At 49.7% G+C, this 22,306-nt stretch overlaps 1 protein-coding gene across 6 annotated transcripts in view; it reads right to left on the bottom strand.

The window, feature by feature from the left end:
- LOC116424550 (uncharacterized) overlaps positions 1-22,306 on the bottom strand; it is a 114,264-nt gene that overhangs the window by 16,840 nt on the left and 75,118 nt on the right. For 5 of the 6 annotated variants that reach the window (XM_076367531.1, XM_076367529.1, XM_076367533.1 and 2 more), the window contains one exon: positions 13,641-15,314. The exons of the other annotated variant lie outside the window; for it this stretch is intronic. In XM_076367531.1, the coding sequence (XP_076223646.1) occupies positions 13,641-13,797 (157 nt within the window). In that variant the 5' untranslated portion in view covers positions 13,798-15,314. The remainder of the gene's footprint in view (positions 1-13,640; positions 15,315-22,306) is intronic. 6 annotated transcript variants of the gene reach the window in all.

The following is a 22,306-nucleotide window of genomic DNA, read 5'->3' as shown; positions in this document are numbered from 1 at the left end:
GGTTTTATCTCGTCGGAAAATGTTCAGATATTTCTAGTGAAAAACCTCCGAGTGCGAAAGGTTAACACTAACCGTACCACGTGTTTTTATAACGAGTCATACCACGTTGCGACTCCCAGTCGCTTATGAGAGTAAAAGGAACGATTAGAATGTTATCGTTTATAGGGCCCAAATGTTCAAAGTCAAAGATTACCCGTTCGAGGTTCGAAAGGTTACCTAATCCTATGTTCTAGATACCTTTTCAGTTCTATGGTTCATCGACTCGAGTCGACGAGTCGGGAGATCAGAGGAGAATCGAGGATAGAGGTTCCGAAGGGCGAAGAGATCACGAGGATCTTCGGCGGCCACCGGATTCGTCGATGGAACACGATCCCCTGTCGGCTTAGGCGACCTACTTGCTTACGGCCACTCCCGTGGATCCTCTTTCCCCATTCAAAGTTTTTCCTTTCCGTCGGGAACGCTCGTCGCGCGATTCGCACGTAACGATCCACGACGATGCTCCATGGCGACGGACCTGTCGCACCTGTGCGCCGAGCAGACCGCGAGGGATCGCCGATTCGTGACCGATTCCCATTGTTCGATGCCGTTGCCCGTGCCGATCGCTCGACTCGCTTCATAGCTCGTGAATCTCGAGCTTCTAGTTTAACCGGGAGTTACGGGGTTGTTCTTTTCACGGTCCCGGCGTTCACGGGAATGCGAACTTCGTATTAGGTTTATTTCGGTTCAATCTGTTGTATACTTTGGAGTGTAATGTCCCGTGGGAAATGGACGGGTTAACCTGGATGTTTCATATTTTTCGTAACAATATCAAATAGTTAGCCTTCGTGTTTTTACTAGGAAATGTTGCTTTAGTTTATATTTTGTTGGAGTTCACTCCAGTTCAACCTGTTGTACACTTTGAAGTATAATATTCCATAGGAAATAGATAAATCTACACGTTCCATATTTTTCGTAACAATATCAAACTCAGCCTTCGTGTTTTTACTAGAAAATGTTGTTTTGTCTGCGTTTCATTAGAGTTGACTCTTTCACAGTGCAAGATCGAACAACGTTACACGCTCGAGTCGTCTTCCCGAGGCGGGACGTTCCCAGAGAAAGCACGTCGAAAGAGAAAGATCCGGTGGATTTCGAGCCGAAGACGAGTCTATTAATCCCCGTTCGAGGCGGGATACTGTATAATACGCTCCGCGGAGACCTGGCCTATTCTACGCAGGGTCGACGAACCCTCGGGTGTGGATTATAAGCGCCTACAGGTTAGATCGGGGGACCATTCCTGACGAAAGGACAGGTTTTCGAGCGTCTGAATGAATTCGAGGAATGCACTTGCGTTTTGGACACGAGGCGAGCTACAAGCGGCGCGACTGCCGAGATTTTCAAGCGTTTCGCGTTGGGAATATTGCGCTGCTCTCTGTTTATAATTTTCCATTAATACTTTTCTATAAATAAAAATATCGGAATTAAATTAGCCTAATATTCTATTGATTACGTTCCTCTTCCGTTCCATCGTTAACCTCGATCTTCCAAGCTCTCATTAACCCTTCGACTACCATTGGCGCCTAAGAAAATTTGATACTGTAGGCTAATATTGCTTTATTCGACAATTAGATATATTGTCAAGCAACGTCAGTATTAAATTTTTAGCATGCACCCTAACAATTCAATACAGAATACAAAGGACTACATAACATCGTATCGTTTCGATTCGAACACACTTCCCCAGAAATGCACACAGAGTTCCTATCGTACGTCCTTAAGTTTGCCATAGTCAAAGAGTTAATTACAACAAGCCAGCGATGTCGAAGCTCGTTTCCGCGCGACGAATCGAGCGCAACATCCACGAAATTCCCGGCGCAGACTTGGCGAGGTTTCGATTCCGCGGGAACCGGCGTTTAATGTAACTGGGTCCGTTCCCGGCGGACATTGCGAAAGATGAGAAAATAGACGACGATTGATTATACCCGGCCGCCTATCGGGTACACCGGGGGCCACGTAAATGCTCACGAAGCGTCCGCGCGCATTAATATCCAGTGGGGACCGGCGAGGCGTCGAGAAAGTCAAGAGCGCGGCGACGTTCTGACAGTCCTCGGGCTTCGGGAAACTCATACAATTCTAATCGGGCCCCGATATATTATGTATAAGTGATCGTACCGTATCATACAGAGCTCGCCTCGCCTCGCCTCGCCTCGCCTCGCCGCGGCGGGCTCCTCTTTCGAAATGTTTACCGATAGTCACCCGTCGAACAACTGTGCATTGTTCGCGCGTCAGACGCTCGACGGCATTGTTCCTGCTCGTTCCTTCGAGGACTCTTTGTTGCTTTCGTTTAGAATCCAAGTTTTTGAATTGAATCGAGTCCCTACGCTCGACTCGCGACGCTAGTTCCGTCTCGCTGTCCGGAGAACGCTGCGCTTCGAAGGTGGAACCAGTGTACCGGTAACGACCGGTTCCGATTTTCTTGTTTCCCAATGATTCACGCTTTAAATCGAGTATTCGAGGCTCGATCGATAGTTGAACGCTACAACGGAGGTCTGAAGGAATCGAGGATAATCTATTGTCACGCTTCTCGCGAGGATTACACGTTAATCGCGTTAAACGGTCGGTTTCGTTGCGCGCCGTTGTTAAGTCGATCGAATGAATTCCACTTTTTCAGAATTCTCGCGGCCTCGCGCGGTATTACCGATAATCGAACGACTCTTCCTCGAGGAAGCCGAGTAATCGCCGCGAGTCGACACGCTTTTACGGCTCGTATTTCATCCTTAAGCTGGCTGTTACAGCATCGCTGTTCATCTGCGACTAATTACCTTGGAAAGTTTATTTCCTCGTTAACGATAACGAGGATATCGAGAGGAAGATCCGAACGGATTTCGCCCGAGGAACGAGCCTCGATCGAGAAATCGGGACCGATGTCTCCAACTTTTCAGCGTGAACGCTCGCTCGCTCGCTCGCTCGCACGCATGCGTGCGTGCGGGGACAAACGTTTGCGTAGCGGTACCGTGCGTGGGCCGAAGCATCGCGAACAGCAAGGTGACACCGTATACGCAGCCACTCGGTGGCCTTGCGTAATGGCGGCGCGCACACTGTCCCTCCACTTTCCTCTCGCCTCGCTGCTCTCATCCCTCTCGACTCATCTTCCGTTAACTCCGCGTTAGTCCGGTGTAACAAACTTCTCGCTGCGAGCTGTCGGGCTTCGCGATTCCCGACGCGAGCCTTGAAACCTCGCTGAAGTCACTGAGAGCTCTGCCGGGAGTACCGGAATCCTCCGAGGAACGGGAATTGAAGAGAAAGAGAATTTATGTTCTAGTAGTTAGCGTTCAATTGTTATGAGAAATTAGCTCTGAGTCAGCAGGAATCAGATGGCAATCGTGGTGTTCTTAGAAACACGAAACTGCGATCGACTGAACTGAAAAACGCGACAGACTCGAAGCGATCGGTACCAAGTCGGAGATTTTGGTTCCGTTGGTTACTGTGCAACTGTTATGGAAAATATTAGCTCTGCGTCATGAGGAAATATATCGATGTTTTACTAAAAATTGGCAATCGAGCAGTTAGAATTTTAGTTCCTGCTCGAGTCGATTGTTCTAAGAGAATCGGCGAACTTGAATTCACCTTGGTATTTTTCCGAATGTTCCTATTAAAGCACTCGAGTGTTTGTTCGCGCGTGCAATTTCACGAAATCGTTCTGTTGCTCGTTCTGCGGGGCGAATCGCAGCTCGAATCTTAACGAGTGACGATTATATGGGCGCCTTAACGATCCACTATCGCGGAGATCGGCTTTTTCTCGGAGCGGTGCGGAAGATCGAGGCACCCAGGCCGGCCGGGTGACTTTCCCCGGCGGTGACCTTGCCGATCCGGTGAAAAGTCGCGAGGAAACGACGCTCGCCGCGATTGCATGCGATTGCACGCGGAGACAGATCTCCCGGCCCTGTGTCGGTGATCGTGAACCTCATGGTCAGCTCGCAGTGAGGTAAGAATAAGTACGTTCACGCGATCTCCCATTCCCATGCGTAGAATGTCCCGTGAATTCCAGAATTCAGAAATTTCTTGAAAATCTATTTATCGCTTCTCGGATATCTTAGGATCTTTAAGATAATTAGGATAATTAGGATTAGATATCTTAGGATTAGCTTTCGTACTCGACGATTTTTCGCTAAGGTGTACTCAACATTTTCCGACGAGACGTAAAGCTATTCGTTTCAATATCCCATGTACTTTAAGTATTATTAAGATCCAAATTATTAAGATTCAAATGTTCAATTCAATATTAAACCTTGCGTAACGTATCAACACACAAAACATCGAAGTAAAATAATTCTGTCTCTCAATCTACATAAGATAATCAATTGTGTTGCGAAAAATATCGTCGATATTTAGTCAGAAAGTAACGAATATTTTTCACGAGAAATATCGTCGAGTGCAAAGGGTTAATCTTCTGGTAAGCTTGAGTTTTATTTAATCTGTGGCGTCTCGGATATTGCGATGCATTTCGGTCCGCGAACCAGGCACGGCCGCAAATCGGATGCGAGATCGATCTTGGATCACCGGTCGCAGAGAATACACAGGAAAATCCGACGAAGAAGATATCGACGCGCGACTCTGTTATGTTATTCAATAGCAAAGTGGAAAATTTTTCCCCCCTCCCGCCGCTGGGAACGTTCTACGCGGAGCACCCGATCCCGCCGCGTCCGCTTTGCAACGGTTATCAACGACGAAATCGTGTGACGCGTATATATCTCTTGCGAAACCGCGCAAAGAGGCACGCGTGAATTTTCTCGGAACCCGCATCCTACGGCTGAATTTTTGTGCCCCGATCCAATCTAACGTTCTTGCGCAACGATCCGTCGAACGATCGAGAACTTCGACTGCCTTCCTTCCGAAGGGACAGACGCGAATATTCGCTGTACAATTGGAATTCGCTTTTGGGAACAGTTGTGAGTCAGTAATATGAATTTTTACCGATCGATTTATAAAAATCCATTTATAACGCGTTGAATGCCGCATGATTTCATAGAGCGAAATACCCAGATCGAAAAATATATTAAATCATTCGATGGAATTGCATCATTGCACGTCCAGCTGAATGTCACATTAGGCAGCATTGTTTATAATATAGAAATCTTTTCAAATAATCATCGTTTAACCGAGTGATATAGTGATCCGATTCGGTTCGGGGTCACCGGTGACTCCCATGGGTCACTGCAGCTAATTTTTATGGTATCTGTAGTGAAAATGAAAAATGCTATACCTTCGATATTTTAATAGAAATCTAATTGATAATAGAAGGTCTAATAATTCTAGGGTAGTTTCTTTGATTCATTAAAATGTTTAATATTATAACTATGGGTCATCGACGACTCACGGCATTCTACGCGTTAATTTACGATTCAGCGACGAGCAACGTTTCTCGGGAGTCTCTTAATCGAACCCGGGGATTTCCCCGAATTATCGTTATCGAAGCGATCAATGCCGATTCCGCGGTGGACGAGAAATCGTCGAGGACGCGGCGAACGCGTCGCCTCGCGCTGCAAACGGCCGAGGATCGGGACCGAGTGCACGCGCCGCGGCTCCCTAATTAGCGTTCGTAGAGCGTAATAACACGCGGCGCGAATGCACGCCGATTCGCCTATCTTGTCGCCGGTTTCCACCGCTCTTCCCCCTTTTTCTTTCCTAACGAACGCGGAGACGGACGCCGATAGAAAATTGCCGCGCGGACGAGCCGGTCTCTTTACGACTTCCCCCGGTTCGCCGGGGACTGCTCAATTCCTTTTTGTCCGCCGACGATCTCGAGAAAAACAATTGTAGTATCGCCGGTTCGCTGGACGTGTCTGGTCAGCCGGCGGGTCGCGTGTATTATAAATAAATAGACGGACTGCGAGCTATCGGGGGATGATCGAACGAAACGACCGACGCGTGGTTTCATCAAATTTAATCACGAGGTAAGCTCGTTTTTCGTTCTCGCCGATCGAAGTAGCTTTCATTTCACCGTTGAAGTTTACTTTAAACGTTCGTTCGAACATCTGAAATCTTACTTCGACGAACGCATCTACGCTCGTCTAGTGAAAAATCCAAAAATCGCGAGACGCAAGCGATCGATCCTCGTTATTCAGTTATGCGCCGGAAGATCGGTTTCAAAGGACCGTCCGTTTTATTTTGAAAATAACCGAGCCGCTGGGAAGGGCGAGAGATTCAGCGCGATTTCACGAGAGGCGGCGTGCACGCGCGAGACGGTCGGTCGCGCGAGATTTATCGAGTCTCGCAGTCGTTTTCTGCACTTGGCCCCCTTGCTTCGAAAGAATTTCGGTCACGGCCCTCTTGCGCCATTAGCCTCCGCGCCACGGTAGCCGCTAATGCGGCTGTTTCTGTGCTGTGAGCGTGGATCGGTGTGCGCGGCCGTCTGTGCCGGACCGTCCGTGAACAGGTGAGCCCCGACCGGTGTTCCGTGTATTCGTGCGCGCCCGACGACGTAGCCTGCTCCGTTCTACCTGCTTACGGCGCTTTCGACGACGAGCTGAACCTGTTCTCCGCCGCGGCCAGAGGTCCAGCGTGTCGCTTCAAAGCCAAACCACGTACCTAGCACGGCTTTCACCCCGTCCTCTAACGTCTCTCTCTCTCTCTCTGGCCTTTCCAGACGATTTTCCGTAATCACGCTTCACGAAATTAACGCGAGAAATTTTGTCTAACATTGCGCGAGATGGGGAAATGTTGGTAACGGTAGCTAAGGTAGCTAACGTGTGGCAAAGGTAGATGAGACGGCTAATTAATCGCTGAATAAAGTCGCACATGATATCGTTAACCCTTTGTCCGAGTGCTCTTGGCTTCTCACTTTGAGGTGTACGTCGTTAGTTGATTCAATTACAGCTTAATATGCTCTATTTATTTATTCAAGAATATTTGGGAGTCATTGCAATGTTACTTTTAAATGATACAATCGTGATAGTACAAATAAATATAGAAAAAATTGTTAGAACAGGTAGACACAGGACTGCTAAGAGTTAAAGGATCATTAGCTGCTGCAAAGTAGACAACAGTGATACACCTGGTAGCTTCTAAAAGGTTAAAGTGAAGAGTAAAACGGTATACAAACAATTCGTTCGCTTGTTCTCGTTTTCACGCGAACATTTCCCCGGTTCGCATCGGCTGTTACTAAGCGAATACTTATCGTTCGATTCGATAAACGAAGGTTCGTCGGTCGACTATCGGCAGCCCTTAGGTGGCTATCACCATTGCTGAAAAGGACCCGTAGATCCGATACCCACATGCCAGCGTGCAGCGCGACAACGCGCGCAGACACCGGCGAGGGACGACGCGACGCAGACAGCAGCGGATCCGTAGCGGCCGCCACGAAATGCACGCACGATGAACACCGCCGAGTGGTGCATTGTAATTCGTCACAATGGCTGCACATCCTGGTGTACTAGCCTTTGGCACAGGTGCGCGATTACCTGCGTGTCAACGACAGACAAACGTCGCTTCTCGTGCGCGACGCGTTCGCGTTCACGTTCACGTTCACGTTCGCGCGCTCGGCCCGCAGTCCGCCACGAGTTTCGAAAGCGACACATTTCGAGAAACGCGTCCGGCGAATCTCGATCGACCTCGCGGGAAAATCGATTGCTCGCTTTCCATCCAACTAATTAGGTTTATCTGCGCCTGCGTGTCTTTACACTGCGTTTTCCTTCATTCTCTGTTGCCTATCGAATTTTGGAACAATGTCGGTTTACCTGACGATCGGAAAATCATTCTAGAGAGTACAATTGCGAAAGTAATTACTGGAAGCTTGTCTCGTCTTTTGGATGTATACTGTATGAAAATTACGGATAACTACTGTTTCAGAGACTTGACGAGGAAAGAAGCAGCGCTAACGGGAGTCGAGTATCGCAAGGATCGAACCCGGCGAGTTGAATAAACACGGGGAGCGACTCACCGTCGCGGATAGAATTCGTAGAAGTTCGACGTCATACCGTCGACGCGAAACTCGCGGCCGAACGATCGTTTCCGTGTCAACCGAGCGAACGTACGTTTCCTCCTCGCCGGCGCGCGTTCAATTCTTAGCGATGCCGGTCTCGTCGCGTCGAATTTAACGCATTCCGCTCACACCGCGACACCGCGAGCCTCTTTTGGTTCGACTCGCGTGGCCTGTAAGTAGAATGCGCGTGCATCGCACTGCAACTGCATACGCTCGCCGTTCGACGGTTGGATCGTACGGGTTCGCGATAAGGGTAGCTTCGAATTTCGATTTTCAATCTTGGAAGCTCGACGTTTTCCTGGCTTTCGATTGACCTGACCCTAGTTCCTATCGCTACGCCGTTTGAAGCTAACTAATCGCGGAGCGTAATTAGAAAGGTTATTTGCGACAAACGAACGGTCATCGTTTGCTCGGTTAAACGCTAGTGCAACGGGTTAATCATTGTTCATCTATAATTGCGATCGTAGCGAGCCGCAATTAAACCAGCGAGATCAAAAATAACGCACGTCGTTCCCTTTTTCTAAATCGAGAGGCACCGCTGGAAGGCCGTCTTAATTGCAGCCGCATAATCGTTCTCCTTCGCTGCTGAAAAACTGATAAAAAGTGGCTTGCGCAGGTTCTGGTATCACCGATTCGATCACTCGCGTCACGAGTTTCGCCGTTTCGATTCGCTGTTAGAACACCGATTGATTAACCGTTCGCAGTTGTGTCCGCTGTAAATTACCGAGGCTCTTTAACCGTTGCCATCGCATGGAGGCTGGTACTCGCGTAAAATGAACGTCTATCATCGTATCGAATTAGCCTAAAGTGGAAAACAAACGATGAACTTCGTTTAGATACTATTCATGATCGCGCATCGCATTACCGCCGTCCGTTCCGTGGAAATGAATTCCGAGCAGCGTCACATCTGCATATAAATGCGATCGCGAGGACTTAATAAAAAGGATAGTAATTTCTTCTGTTCGCTGATAGAGTTTTTTCCCTGGTCACGCGATAAGAGCGAGTTCCGATCCGAGGAATCGTTAAAGGTCCATTCCTCTCGCACGCATTTCTATTTACGACATCGATTCCGCGACCTTCGAATCCCTCTCTCTCTCTCCGAGTATTTTCTCGGCGAGCGATAGATCGATTTCATCGAATAAATTCAAATACTTCGAAGGGAAAGACCCCTTTCTTTTAGAAAAATGGAAAAACGAACGGAAATTTTGAGCGCGATTCTAAATTCTACTACGATACGCGGAGCAGCGTCGCGATTTTATCTTCGATCGGGACCTTCGAAGGAAGCACTTCAAGTTTCAACTCCGAATTACGTATTCGGAGGCCGTCCCGAAGGGGTTAATACGAATGTTAAACGGCCGCGCGTAATGGGACAAGCCAAGCGCGCCGAACTGCGTGTCTTGTGCGGGCATCGAAGTCTCCGGCTCGAGCAGCTGTCCGAATCTCGCGCGCCACGCATCGAAGTCTCCGCGATCCGACGCAGAAACACCAGCGGACTGCTCGCGTGTTTTCCTGGCGACGTTAACTTTTCTATACGATATTTCGCGCGAAATAGCGCGGCAAGATTCCATTATAGAAAATCGAACGCTATCGAACACTACGAATCGGTCGGACGTTCGGTTTTCCTTGTAACGGTTCCGAGAAAACTAGAAGTCTAATTAAATCCGCTCCGAAGCATGCATTATCCAGCGTTCTTCCGACTCGTTGTGCTCGTCATAAACGACAAACGAATCGAATTAACAGTCCGGACGCGAGGTTTTGCCTCGCGTGATAGAACCGAGGCGTAGAAAAACTCCGCGCGGACGATCTGCATAAGCGACGCGCGTTTTAATAATCGCGCATTGATTGCACGCAATTGTTCCCCGTAGATCGGCGCCGGGATAAACCGTTGACTCTCATCTAACGGGGAAACGCAATAAATCTACGAAGTGCATCGACATCGCTGCGTATCAATATTCAATGGTTTCTTCCTTCTCGACCGGCAGCGAAGCTGCGAGCGAAACTTTTACGAATTGCGCAACTCTTTCGAGCCAGCGATCGTTCCGAACGTTGGATTACGAATCGATTTATCCGATAGACGTATAAATAACAGCTGCTTCTAGGTTTCGCGCGGACAACTCATGCTTCTGGTCGATGCAACGCGATATTCCGGAGCGGCGCTCCTGAAAATCTAATTAAAAGGAATCACTCTCCCGCTGGAGATGAGTGGATAGTGGATTGAAACTTTGTAATTTCCCTCGATTCTTCGGTTCAATCGTAAAACCGCAACAGACTTTACGATCGCGAGGCTCGCCGCGGAATCAACTTTTATATTAATATTCGATCGTCGTAAAAATCACTGTACCCGGTGCAATCACCGTCGTAAACGGTCCCCGAGGCTGCGAATGGTGGCCCGATCGCGAAGGTCCGACGCGCATATCCGAACGCACCGGCTGCACGGTTCCCGATGCCGATCTGCTGTTCGAATCGACATAATTTGAAGCGCTCGCGTGCTTCGTATCTCGAGGATCTCGCCGCGTCAGCCCACCGGCCCGCCTCGCGGTATTAGCGGCGCGTCCGCCGGCTCGAACCTGTTGGTTTACCTAATGGCAGTCATTGTCGCGATACGCATACGTTTACCGGCCGCGATAAAGACGTTACGATCTAGCCGGCGATAAAGGGGCCGAATTCGCGGGCACCGCCGCTAATCAACGGAAGCGAAACGGTTCCGCCCCGGTTTATCGCGTGACGATCCGGGATCCGGAGGTGGTTCGCGGACAATTTCGGCCTTTATGACGAAGTTGAAATTTACGTCCGCCCTGCCCGCTCTCCTCCTCGTCAGCCGTGACACGATCGTCCCGCGTTTAATCGAGCCGCATCGGCTAACGACGCGCTTCACAATCGTCGCGTACCCGAGGCGAATGAAATTTGCACCTGCGAGCGGCGTAATCGAGCGCGCGAGCGGACGCGCGCGGGGCCATCGACTTCGAAGCGAGGAGAGCAGAGGGAACGGAGAAAAAAGGGGGAAATAGGGGAGAAGAGGAGGCGGCCGCTGGAAAAAAGGAACCGGTTCCCCTGTCCATTTTTCTAAACCAGTTTAGGACCCAGCAACTCTTCGCCCGGTCCAGTCTACTCACTATACCGTTGTAAAAGAACCGCGTCAGACTATCATTCCGCGCTACCGCGCCGAGGAATAGGCGCCCCCGGGCCTAAAACCCAATTAACGCGTCCTCCGGGCAGCGAATTACGTAACTGGAAATCAGCATTAGGAAACTAGGAATTTCGATTTTATACCCCCGTCCGGTTCCCGGCGGGATCGTTCACGGGATCGTTGGGTTTCGATCGACCCTCGCCGCGCCGTTCCCTCGCAATCGGCTCTGAAACGAGCCAAAGGTCTGCGCGAGTCCGTCGAAAGTCTTCAAGGAAATTCCTAATTATCGCGGACCTTCGGAAATTTGTATATAAACTCGGAGATTGCATCCGCGGCGATGAACAATTAACCGTAATGGAGTCTCGGTTCCTTTCCAGTTTCCCGCGAGCCTCCGCGGACGAGCGTAACGATCCGTTTAATTCGCGTTTTTACCCGGCGGGGGGGAAAAATTCAATTCGCGCGGCGATACGCGATCTGCCGCCGGTGATTCTAATATTCAATGTTCATTACGGATTCTATTCCCAGCGTAATCGGCGCGATCGAACGGCGAAGCGTAAAGATATCGTCGCTAATTCCATTTGCTTCGACGGGCGACCGTTTTGCGTTGTGATTGATGGACGCTCCGCCGGGACACCGCGGCGAATCGGCGAGCCGATTTTTCTGGGGCGACCCCCGTTACTTGGAAACTGTATCGCGCGCGGTTCTCCCATGGAAAAGGAGAGAATCGCTCTCTCCCGTGTACGCACAATACCGTTGCTCGCGGATGGCTGTCGCGTTAGGACGACCGTTGCTCGAGAACAAGTGCCGCGACATCAATGAAACGCTTATGCAATCGGTGTTACGGGAACCGTTGCGTTGCTCGCTCGGTTTCGTTCGCGTACGATTGGTCCCATTAACGCGTCGACCGTGTCACGGTGTTTACCGATCACCGATTCCGAATTGCTCGGATACTCGAATTAACGATACGACGGAACCTCTGTTGCGTAGGAATCACAGATACATGGAACTCAAGATGCAACTTTCTTTTACCATTCGTAGAAATCGTAAAGCAGAAAAGCATGCTCCTCGACCGAGCTACTGTATCGCGTCAGTTTCGACAAAAACGAAATCACTTAGCAATCACCGTGCAAGAACGATAAGAGCGTAACATCTGTAAAAGTTTCGTCGCTCGAATCTCCCCGTGAGCGTCGCGGGCACACAGGCTCGTATCAAAAACTCGTTTCTCGTTCGCAATCTTCCTCTCGTTTCAGCCTTATTTGCCGCGCTAATGACGTTCGCTTATTTCGCATACTATGTATCAGCTGCTAAACCAAAGACGCCCGCTCTTATCGGGCATCGTGGCGCAGCGACCGAGAACAATTTATTGCGGCGTAAAGTCGCGGGACGAGCGTATCGACGAGGAGAAGGAGCGAACGGTCCCCGGCGCCCGGCCGATTTCGTCTCGCTAATGCCCCCGAACGATCGAGGGACGAGTCACGCAATTTGCGCGAAAGAGCCCGACAACGAGCGGATTACCAAACGAAATTCGCGAACGCTGCCCGGCTGAGTTGCAACGGCACCTGTGCCGTTGCGTGCGTGCGCGCGCGCCTTAGGTCCTCTGCACCTGCGGATCGAGCCCGAAAATACTCTCTCGCGGTCGCGCTCGCTCGCGCGCGCGCACTCTTTCTCGGAGCGAAGAAAGCGCGTATCCTCCCCGAGAGTCGATGGAAACCGAGAATTTTAATGAGCCACCGAAAACCGGCTCTCTCGCCAATCTCCGCGGTTCATCGATCCTTATCCCGGGACCAATGTCGCCGGGAAAAAATTGTTATAATTTCTCATAACGTCGCCGGCGGAATTTCGCCCGCGGGACTAGCGTTCGTCTTCGGGCGAGTTTCGAATACCTCGGGTTGCTGTCCGATCGGTAGATGTCTGCCGAAGATTCGGGACGGCGTCGTTGAATTTTAATTAGCGCGCTTACGGCGCGACCGGCTACTTTTTGCGCTCGACGGCGTCCTATCTTCGTAATCGCGGTTACATGAAATTTCCAAGGTTTTTTGCAATCGCGGCGGACGACTCGTGCAGCCGTTGATATCGTTATCGACCGCTTCCCACGGTTGATCATGGAAATATGAACGCTTACGCTGGTACCGGTCGCGAGGGAGAGGCGAGAGAAGAATAAGAACGTTAACCCGTTACAGACAACAATCTGTGCAACGATCGTGAATTTCTGCTGCCAGTGAACTAGTAGAGATATCGTTTCCGAATGAAACGTCAGTTCACCTTCAATCAGCTCTCTCAAGAATGGATTAACCCTTTCGTTACCACGTTTGACCCCCTGACCGTTTTCATATAGTATCACGAAGAAACAATTGACGCGCAAGCGATCTATCGTCTAGGGTTCGCTAAGATCTCGAAGACTAAAGTTCGTAACACTTTTCCGAATAGCAATCGATCAATCCATCACGCTGCTTTCTCGCGCGCAACGTGTCCGATCCTCGCTCGGCCCGACGCGAAACGCGGTCGAACGGCGTTGGCCGGCGAGAATGTAAGGGAAGAATGCGAAGGATGACTTACATTGGTGTTTGTTAACGATGAGGCTGAGGGGTTCGGCGCTGAGCGGACTCTCCTTGCCGCTGCACGGCGGCGGGCTCTTTCCGATGTGTTGGGTGGTCTCCAGCAGCCTGAGCTGCTGCTGGTGCAGCCGGTTCTTGATCAGGAAGATCTTCGGCATCCTGAGGGACGTTGGCGCGCGCTAACGTGTCACACTTCACCCCGTACAGTTTCACGCCACCATTCCCACGGCCGGCGGCGCCGCGTTCCTCAGAACCATCAACCAACACCAGAACCAACAAAACGCACTCTCCAGTCTCCGGCCGAATGGGTTCGGAACTTGGCGTATATCCACTGTCCAGGTGAACGATATACCGCGGCGTTCAAACGGGAGAACGGGACGTCTCACTCCGGTACGCGAAGGAAACGCGATAAAGGAAATCCCAAGTGTCAATGGCAACCGGTCCGCGCGCTCGCATTCCACGCGAGATCCACCGTGCGGGAGGGTATTCGTTGTACCGTTGCCCGATTCGAATCCGACGCGATCACTGTTCGTAGCCACTGTCAACAACGAAGCCACGGGTGTCCGCGAAGCGCGGAGATCGATAAGCCTCTCTGTCTTCTCAGTCCAAGGTCTCTCTTTCCTCCCACTGTTGTGTGCGTGCGTGTGCCTCCTTCTCTCTCTCCCTCTTCCCTTTCCTTCCTCCTTCCTTTCTCTCCCTCTTTCGGCTCGGTCTCAGCTCTGTCTCACTCACTCCTTCCCTATCGCGGATTTACAGTTATCCTGAACGATCCACGGAGGCCATGGATCGCGTAAACGCACACGTACGACCGACCTCTGGTGAACGACTGAGGCTCCGTTGCTTCCACGGCGGCCGGGGCCCCGAGTCCCCGGTCTGGCCCCCACCAGTCCCGGCCGGCTCCCCACTCTCCGGGCCGGCTGACTGGCCCGCCTTCCCCCTCCAGGCGGCCGCTAGTCCGCGCTACACCCCATCCTGATTATTTGGTCGCTTTAACAACGCGGAGCCGAGCTGGAGATGGAAACCGCTCGGCGGACAGCGCGCATGCGCCTAACGGAGCATCGTACGTGTGCTGAAGCGTGCGAGTAGTCTCTTTCTCCTCCCCTCTCGCTCGCTCGCTCGATGGTTTCCCTCTCTCTCTCTCTCTCTCTCTCTCTCACTCTCTCTTCCTCTTTCTTTCCGGCACTTGTCCTCTCTTTCACTCTTTCTCTCCTACCGTAGTCGCCTCACCGGTTCCGCCGCCCAATCCCCTCCGCCCTCCTGTTCCGAGTCAGTCCTCCTGTCTCGTTCGCGTCTCTTTTTAACGGAGACTCTCGCGCGTCTTGTCCCGGGATCCTCTTTCGTTCCTCTTTCCCTCCTTCGCCGGTCCTCCCGCCCTCCTCGCCTCACAGCGACGTTCCCCTCGCCTCCTCCCGGTCCCGCCGCGACGCGCTCGCGCGCATTGTCTTCACCGGTAGCCGGTTTTGTCCGACGTACGGGATGCGGGCTCGTGTTTTTCCTGCGATTTTCTTATCTTTCCCCGCGGACGCCCGGCGAAGAGGAAGCGCCCCGGCACTCGAACTTGGCCCATTTTCTGGAAACCCGATCGACGCCAGGGAACGCGCGCCGAGATCGATGCTTTTGAGGTTTCTTGACTCTTACTCGCGAGGAAATTCAGGTCGCCGGCGAGCGATGCGTTCTGGGGAACCATTTTCTTTATGTACTCTTTCAGTGGATACAGTTCATTTTGGTTGTTCTACAGTTATTTACTTAATGTTTCGTTGTTATCGACGTTAGAGAACCAAGTTCCTTACGTGCAACACGGAAATACCGAATGCATTCCTTTTTTTCTCGGCCGAGTTCACGTGTTTTTGCCGGAGACTGGAGAAGCGCGCGGAGATTCGTACCGACAATGCATTATGCAGCGTAAAAAGTTTGAAAACAATTTCTAACTGCACCTCGCCGTTGCATAACATTACGCGAATTATGCGCTCGTCGTGTTTACATTCAATCATTGCCAAATAACAAGGGGAGAATAATAATGGCGACGGCAAGAATGCACGCGGCAGCTCGGATACTCGAAAGTTCAATGCGCTGCACCATCGTGAGGGTCAACGGTGACCTACACCACGTACCTGAACTTCGATTCAACAGATACCGAGCCGATAGTGGGTCAGGATTCCCGCGATCTTTTCGATACGCTCGATAAGAACACGGATCGCGCTTAGAGGCTTCGATTGTATACCCCCGGAACCTTACCACTACCTTTCACAAACACGTGCATGTTCTTTCTTCTCGTCGGAATCGTAAAAAACCTCGGTATCCATCGTAAATCCTCGATGATCCGTTAAAATCTCTTCTAAGCCACCTTTCTCGCTGCACTCCTCAACCGAGCACAATGCCCACGAGAAAAAGAACACACACGTTTCTCGTTAGGGGTTGCTTTCAGCCTGCACCACGCAAAATCTAACGGAAAAGTTCTACAAAAACCATCATTATCTTCTTTGTCTTTATTCGTTCTCTCTCTTTTGTGTTACTCTCTTTGTTTATTCTTAAACATTTACGACAATACTTCCATCGTATTTAGTTCTCCTGCGTTACTTTGCTTCTTCGTGATTATTCATTTCCCATCGAAAAGCTTCCTATCATAAACGTCTTATCAATTACTCTCTTTATTCTTAAACGTCTACCATAATACCCCCATTACATTTCTCCTACGTCACTCTGCTTCATCTTCGTGATTATTCATTTCCCATCGAAAAGCTTCCTATCATAAATGCCTTATCAATTACTCTCTTTATTCTTAAACATCTACCATAACACCCCCATTACATTTCTCCTCATTATTCAGCTTCACCTTCATTATTCATTCCCCATCGAAGAGCTTCCCTTCGCAAACGGCCGATCGAGATTTCGAGGAAACCTGAGTTTCCGACGCAACGAATTTTCCTCGCGCAGCCGAGTGGTATTTCTGCTCGCGGATCTACGAGGCATGCGCGCCGAGGAGAATCCCCGCGTCTACGCCACCTGTACGATCCACGGCGATTGCACGCACGGCCCTCCGGTGGACGTACGTATGTACGCCGAGCTACCTATACACACGTGTCCGCGTACTGGTTTATGATGGACGCCCAGGCTCACGGTTAAGGCTAGGTTTCGCGTCTCTAACCACTATGTCGGTTATGCTGTCAAGCGGTATACACGTAGCGGCGTAAGTTTGAACCGTGCTGTTACGCCGCGGCCACGTAACTCCTCGCCTCTCTCTACAGGGTGTTCGGAAATTCACTCGACTCGCGGTCGCCGTTTCTGCCCGGCCAGAATCGATTCGCGCCGGTTCTTTTTTTTCAATTCAGCCGTCGGTCGTTCGACGTTTGCACTCGATCGAGTCGGCGCTGAATCGATTTACGTTGATTTCTCTTTGAGTTTCTTATCTTCGCGATGGCTGCAGGTTGTAAACTAAGTTGCAAACGAATGACATAATTACTTGAATAGCAAGAGATCAGTGTATAGATAACCTTTTTCTATTTTTCAAGCACTCGATGTAGAATTCACCTTCGTGTGTGGCAAGGTTTGTGCACTTTAACCCCTTGGCGTATTTACTTTCGTTACTAAGCTCGTGTAATATTCTACTATCGATACTTCGAAGGAAGTACTACGAAATCTTCCATTCTACGTCAAGTGGAATTTCATTTGAAGATAATTGATGATAGCAAACTAGTTTACTTTGATCCGTGGGTAATGAGCAACATTGCTTCTTGTTACGTCGAACGCTGCACGATTTCACATAGCAAAATACACAAAATGGAAAAAGTACAATATTCGACTTGCTTGGGGTCACCGGTGACCCCCATGGCATTCGAAGCTAATATTCGAAGTTCTAATTTCCGAAGATGACCGAGACCTTAGAGCTGATTTACGTTCGCAGATGCTATAAATACACGAACAACTGGCAGCTCGGTTATTGTTGATGCCAGACTCGCTGATTGTTTCCGGCGTTTTTCTGTACTTCCTCGATTACCGCGCGCGTCCTACCGCTATAACAGTAATCCCGGATAAGCAAGGGGTTACGCGGCGAGCACCGAAATTTACATTTCCCACGGCGCGAATTCCTATCTTTTCTATAGCGTACGCCCACACACGTTCATCTGCGAATCCCGGGGAATTCATGCGCGTGATTGCGCTTCCTCGAGCGGTTACAGTAAATTGGAAACGAAACTGCATTCGATTCGATTCGATGGCACGTTAACCCTTTGTATACTGCATCGATACGCGAAATATTGAAAGAAAATAGCTTTGTTCCCTAATTTATGTGTGATTTCTTGATAAATTCATTTTAAAGAATCTCGTCTACATCCGATTGGAAAGTATTGAATATTTCAAGTGAAAAACTTCCGAGTTAAACCGAAGGGTTAAACCGAAATGCAAAGGGAAATCTCCGTGGCACGGGACGCGCCGAGCGCATAGAAGCACCGTCTACGCCGGTGGCGCAACAGGTTAACGATTATGGCCGCAGGATTTCGTGGAGGTTCGTACGAACGCTAACGAGTTCTTTTCCCGGCGGACTTCGCAACGGGTGAGATGCTCGACGGAGATTCGTTCGGGGCCCGAGCTTTGAAATTCAGACGGCGACGTCGTAATGTGACAATACCGAGTCTGCGACGTGACTTCTAATTTAATGGGAACGAGACCAACTCCATGGCCTGTTAAGGATCCCGCCACTCCTGTCAACGATCGACGCACTGTCGCGCTAGATCAAAATGTTCGCTTCGTACTTCGTACAATGCGTCAGTTTGAGAGATACTGAAATAAAACAGCTTTGTTCCCCGATGCGATCTCTGTTCGAGTTCAGAACATATCGTCTGTTCCTCGTCAGAAATTTTTAAAATATTTCCAGCGAGAAACCTCTGATAAGATTGCAAAGGGTTAATGTAGGTATACAGGAAACGATTGATCTATTTAAGAACAATCGACTGGCACTCGATGTGAGAAGTTTACAACAACGTGTCAGACTCGTGAAGATTTTCAATATGATTTAACAAACATGAATATTACTCAGTTCATTCGAATTCAAAGTAAATTTCACTCTTCTGTAATCAATTATTATACTTAACCCTTTGCACTAGGGAGGTGACTCTCACCACTTTTACAAAATATCGTCTTCATCTCATCAGAAAATGTTGAAGTATTTCTAGTGAAAAACTTCGGAGTGCAAAGGGTTAACAGCGAACATAAACGCAGAATATATCCACAGTTTTCCTCTTTTTCCAATAAATTATCAACGACAAATTATCCGTATCGATCATAGTTGAGAAAGAAATTAATCATAGAGCAAGGGGTTAATGATCGCCTCGTAGATCGATCGAGGCGCGAGCAATAAACTCAAGTTATTTATAGTTCGACTAACAATCTCCAGCTCGAAGAGAAAAAGATAAGGGAAATCCCTCGGCGAAACCTTTCTCGGACGCTCCGGAGGCCGGAGCCACTTGTTCGAATCTCGAGCGAGAAAAAACCACGTTGAATTATGTCTTCCGACCTCGGCCGGATTCAGCAGGTATTCTACAATCTCGCCGGATCTCGTGTATGGGGGAAACCGAACATTTCGAGAAAAATCCGGCGCTGACCGAAACGTTTACGACCTTCTTCACGGGGGACACGAGATGGAATCTCGGCCGACCCGGGCCCCGCCGCACAAGATTTCCCTCGTAGATTTTCTGCAGCTTCCCAGAGGCAGTGCGTCGAGCGTTCCGCGAAACATAAATAATGCTCGAACGTAGAAACATTCCGTTTTCCTCGGAGGTATGTGAAATTCTTACGTAACACCGCGTCGGAGCGATCGTTTCCAAAAAAGTAAAGGAAACGAGGGGTTGAAGTCTGAAGTCTAATGCGAATCGCTTTAAGTGTAATCTATTTACGTCAAACCGATCTAATTAATCCTCGTTTCAACCGAATGTATACGTCAATCGAAGAACATAGCAGTGTTAACACTATTTGTATCAAAGGTATCGAAAGATAGCTTTCGAAATTCTATTTTAAAATTCTTTTCTCGGTTTAATCATTGCTCCTCCTGAAAATAATCTTAGCACCCCGAATTTCTGTTGTTTCCTCGGTAAATATTATTACGATGTTTGATTTGAAATGAATTTTGGAAAGTAGGTGGTCTGTAGAGAGCACTGTAAACGATTTATCTCACTAATGATATTGAAAATAACATAATACTATAATCTACTTGAAAAACATCACGACAAAGAAGCATAGCAACGAAAAAAACCGATATCACGCCGACGCAGGCGCGCAAAGGGTTAAGCGACAAATCGAAAGGAGACTTCCATCTTCGGTAGAAACAGTGTGAAATGCAGTCGTTACGATCGACACTCTCCACCGGACAGCCGACCGATTCCCCGTCGAAGGTTCGATTTGCATCGAGGTCTCGGAAAAGAACAGGTTCCATAGAACGCGGCCGAGGGCCCCGGGAGTGACGCAGTCAGCGCGTCCTTTTGAAAATGAGACGTAAAGGGCAGGTAGCCGAAGTTAAGACACTCGATGGGGAGACGTCACCTATTTGTGTGTCGTTAGACGGCCACACGGCGCGTCCCTTTGTTCGTCCAGCGGACAAGAACCGAGGCCCGGCCCGGGAACTCTCGCTGCGCTTCGAACAATGCTCGGAAAAACTGATTCGAAGATAGACCACGGCCGACCTGCGAGTCAACAATGGAAATAATTATACGGGACTTTTCCAACGGGACGCCTCGCTCGCGAGCAACGCGCATCGACGGGAGAATAAGCGACACGTCCTATAAACCTCCGTGATTCTTCTCGTTTCTCGGAACTCGGTTTTCACGGTTTCGAAACACGTTCCACATCTCTCTCTCTTCTGGAAGGAAGATGCGAAGGAACGGACGATCGAATCCTTTGGTTTCTCGGATATTATTCTTTGCGTCGGTGTTGGGCAGCTAGCTCTTTGGCGACTCTGGAATTCAAGCTGCGAGCATCCCTTAATATTACACGATCTTAGGGGTTAAGGGTCGCTGGTATCCTCATCGATTGAAAATTAAGGCAACGAGTAATACTAAATCCTAGCTGAACATTATTCTAAGCAACACTGTCGAATATCTACCGATTTACAGAGCACAGCGGTCTGCGCATATCGAGCAGAATCGGTGCGCCAAGATCGTGATCGCGAGCACTCCATCGAGCAGCGCGTATCGATCAACGCGTACGCGCGCGACAGAGAAAAACGAGCGAAAGAAGAACAGAAAGAAGTCGGAGAATCAGAGCAAGAAGAAGAAGAAGAAGAAAAAAACGAGCAACACTGCATCCATCGTCGAAAGAGCACGACTCGCGTCAGCGTCGGCTGAAAAGCGTCGAGTCGCGTCGCGTCGCGTCGATGTAAAAAGAAAAAATTATACAACGAGCCGTTGCGCAACCGCGCTCGATCCTTTTTCTATTTTTCGTGTCGAACAACTATCCGGCGCAAATAGTCCTCTCCCCCTTTCCCCGCGCGGTGCTTCTTTTTCTCCGTTCGTTCTAACGACTGATTCATATTTCCTCTCGCGGGCCGCCTCGCCGCGGCGGGGAATTATGTAAAGCGCAAAGGCGTTGTAAATCGCGGCGTTCTCCGCGGCTCCCCTGCCCGGGAATTAATAATCCATCCAGTCGAGAAGATTTGTTCGTCCGTTCCTCTGTTTTCTTCGCTCGGATCCGCGTTGCGAGCCGATTTGCATGTTTCGGAGCCGGTCTCGGTGGTGTTCCCACTGGCCGTAATTGCGCGGCGAAATCGCTACGCGGTGCGGCGCGGCGAGGCGAGCGCAACAGGCAATCGCGAATCGATACGCGCGAATTAATTTATTCACCGGCGTCACACGTTCCTCGCGATCGTACAATTTTTCGATCGTACCCGCGCATTCCGCACGCGTGTCGCCAGTTAATCTTCCCGCGGCGACGTCGCTCGAATCACCGCGGCAAGGTAGTAGATCAGTTTAATTAACGATAATGTTGCCGCGCTGCTACCCCGCGGCGAGGATCTGTCTCCTTCGCGGCGGAAGTTCCAGGTAGCGAACGGAACGAGTTACTCGTCGATCCGATTGCACGGTGGAACGGGTAATACAGGATTCGCCTGGTGAACGAACCAAACGAAATGAAACGAGCGCGCTCGGAAAAAATCGAAGGATACCGACGTTTCCATTCGACGAGCGTTCGCGTCGGTCGCACCGGGCAATCCTGATTTTCCGTGGAAATCCGTGATATTGCCACTGTCGTGTAATCAGAGCGAAATGCGAGTAACGAGGAATCGTTCCCTTCGACGATCGATTGCACGGTATCACCGTAATTACCGGCGAACCTTGCTCTTACCATGGAGACCGATTATCTGGGACGAGACTCGAAAATGGAAACGGAAATAAGATTAAGAGGAACAGTCGTTGGTCTCTGGTTATACGACGAGTCTCCATCCGCTCGCGAGTGAACAGTTGAGAGACAGAATCATCGAAAGCGTAGCCGCAACGAACAAACGATTCGTTGTATCGCGATCGATTAAAGAAACGGGCGAATCGCTCGGTTTCGAGTGGTCGCCGATGGTGACCATTAACATTCGATCGTAAAATTTATATAATTGATCGAGTTTATAATCAGTAACGATCATAAAAGATTTTCGTTGACGACGTAGCCACTCGTCAAACATACCAGTCGCTCGAT

The sequence above is a fragment of the Nomia melanderi genome, chromosome 5 (genome assembly GCF_051020985.1).
Source record: "Nomia melanderi isolate GNS246 chromosome 5, iyNomMela1, whole genome shotgun sequence".
Lineage (NCBI taxonomy): Eukaryota > Metazoa > Arthropoda > Insecta > Hymenoptera > Halictidae > Nomia > Nomia melanderi.
The sequence above is the reverse complement of the archived record's forward strand: the minus strand, read 5'-3'. Positions and strand labels throughout refer to the sequence as shown.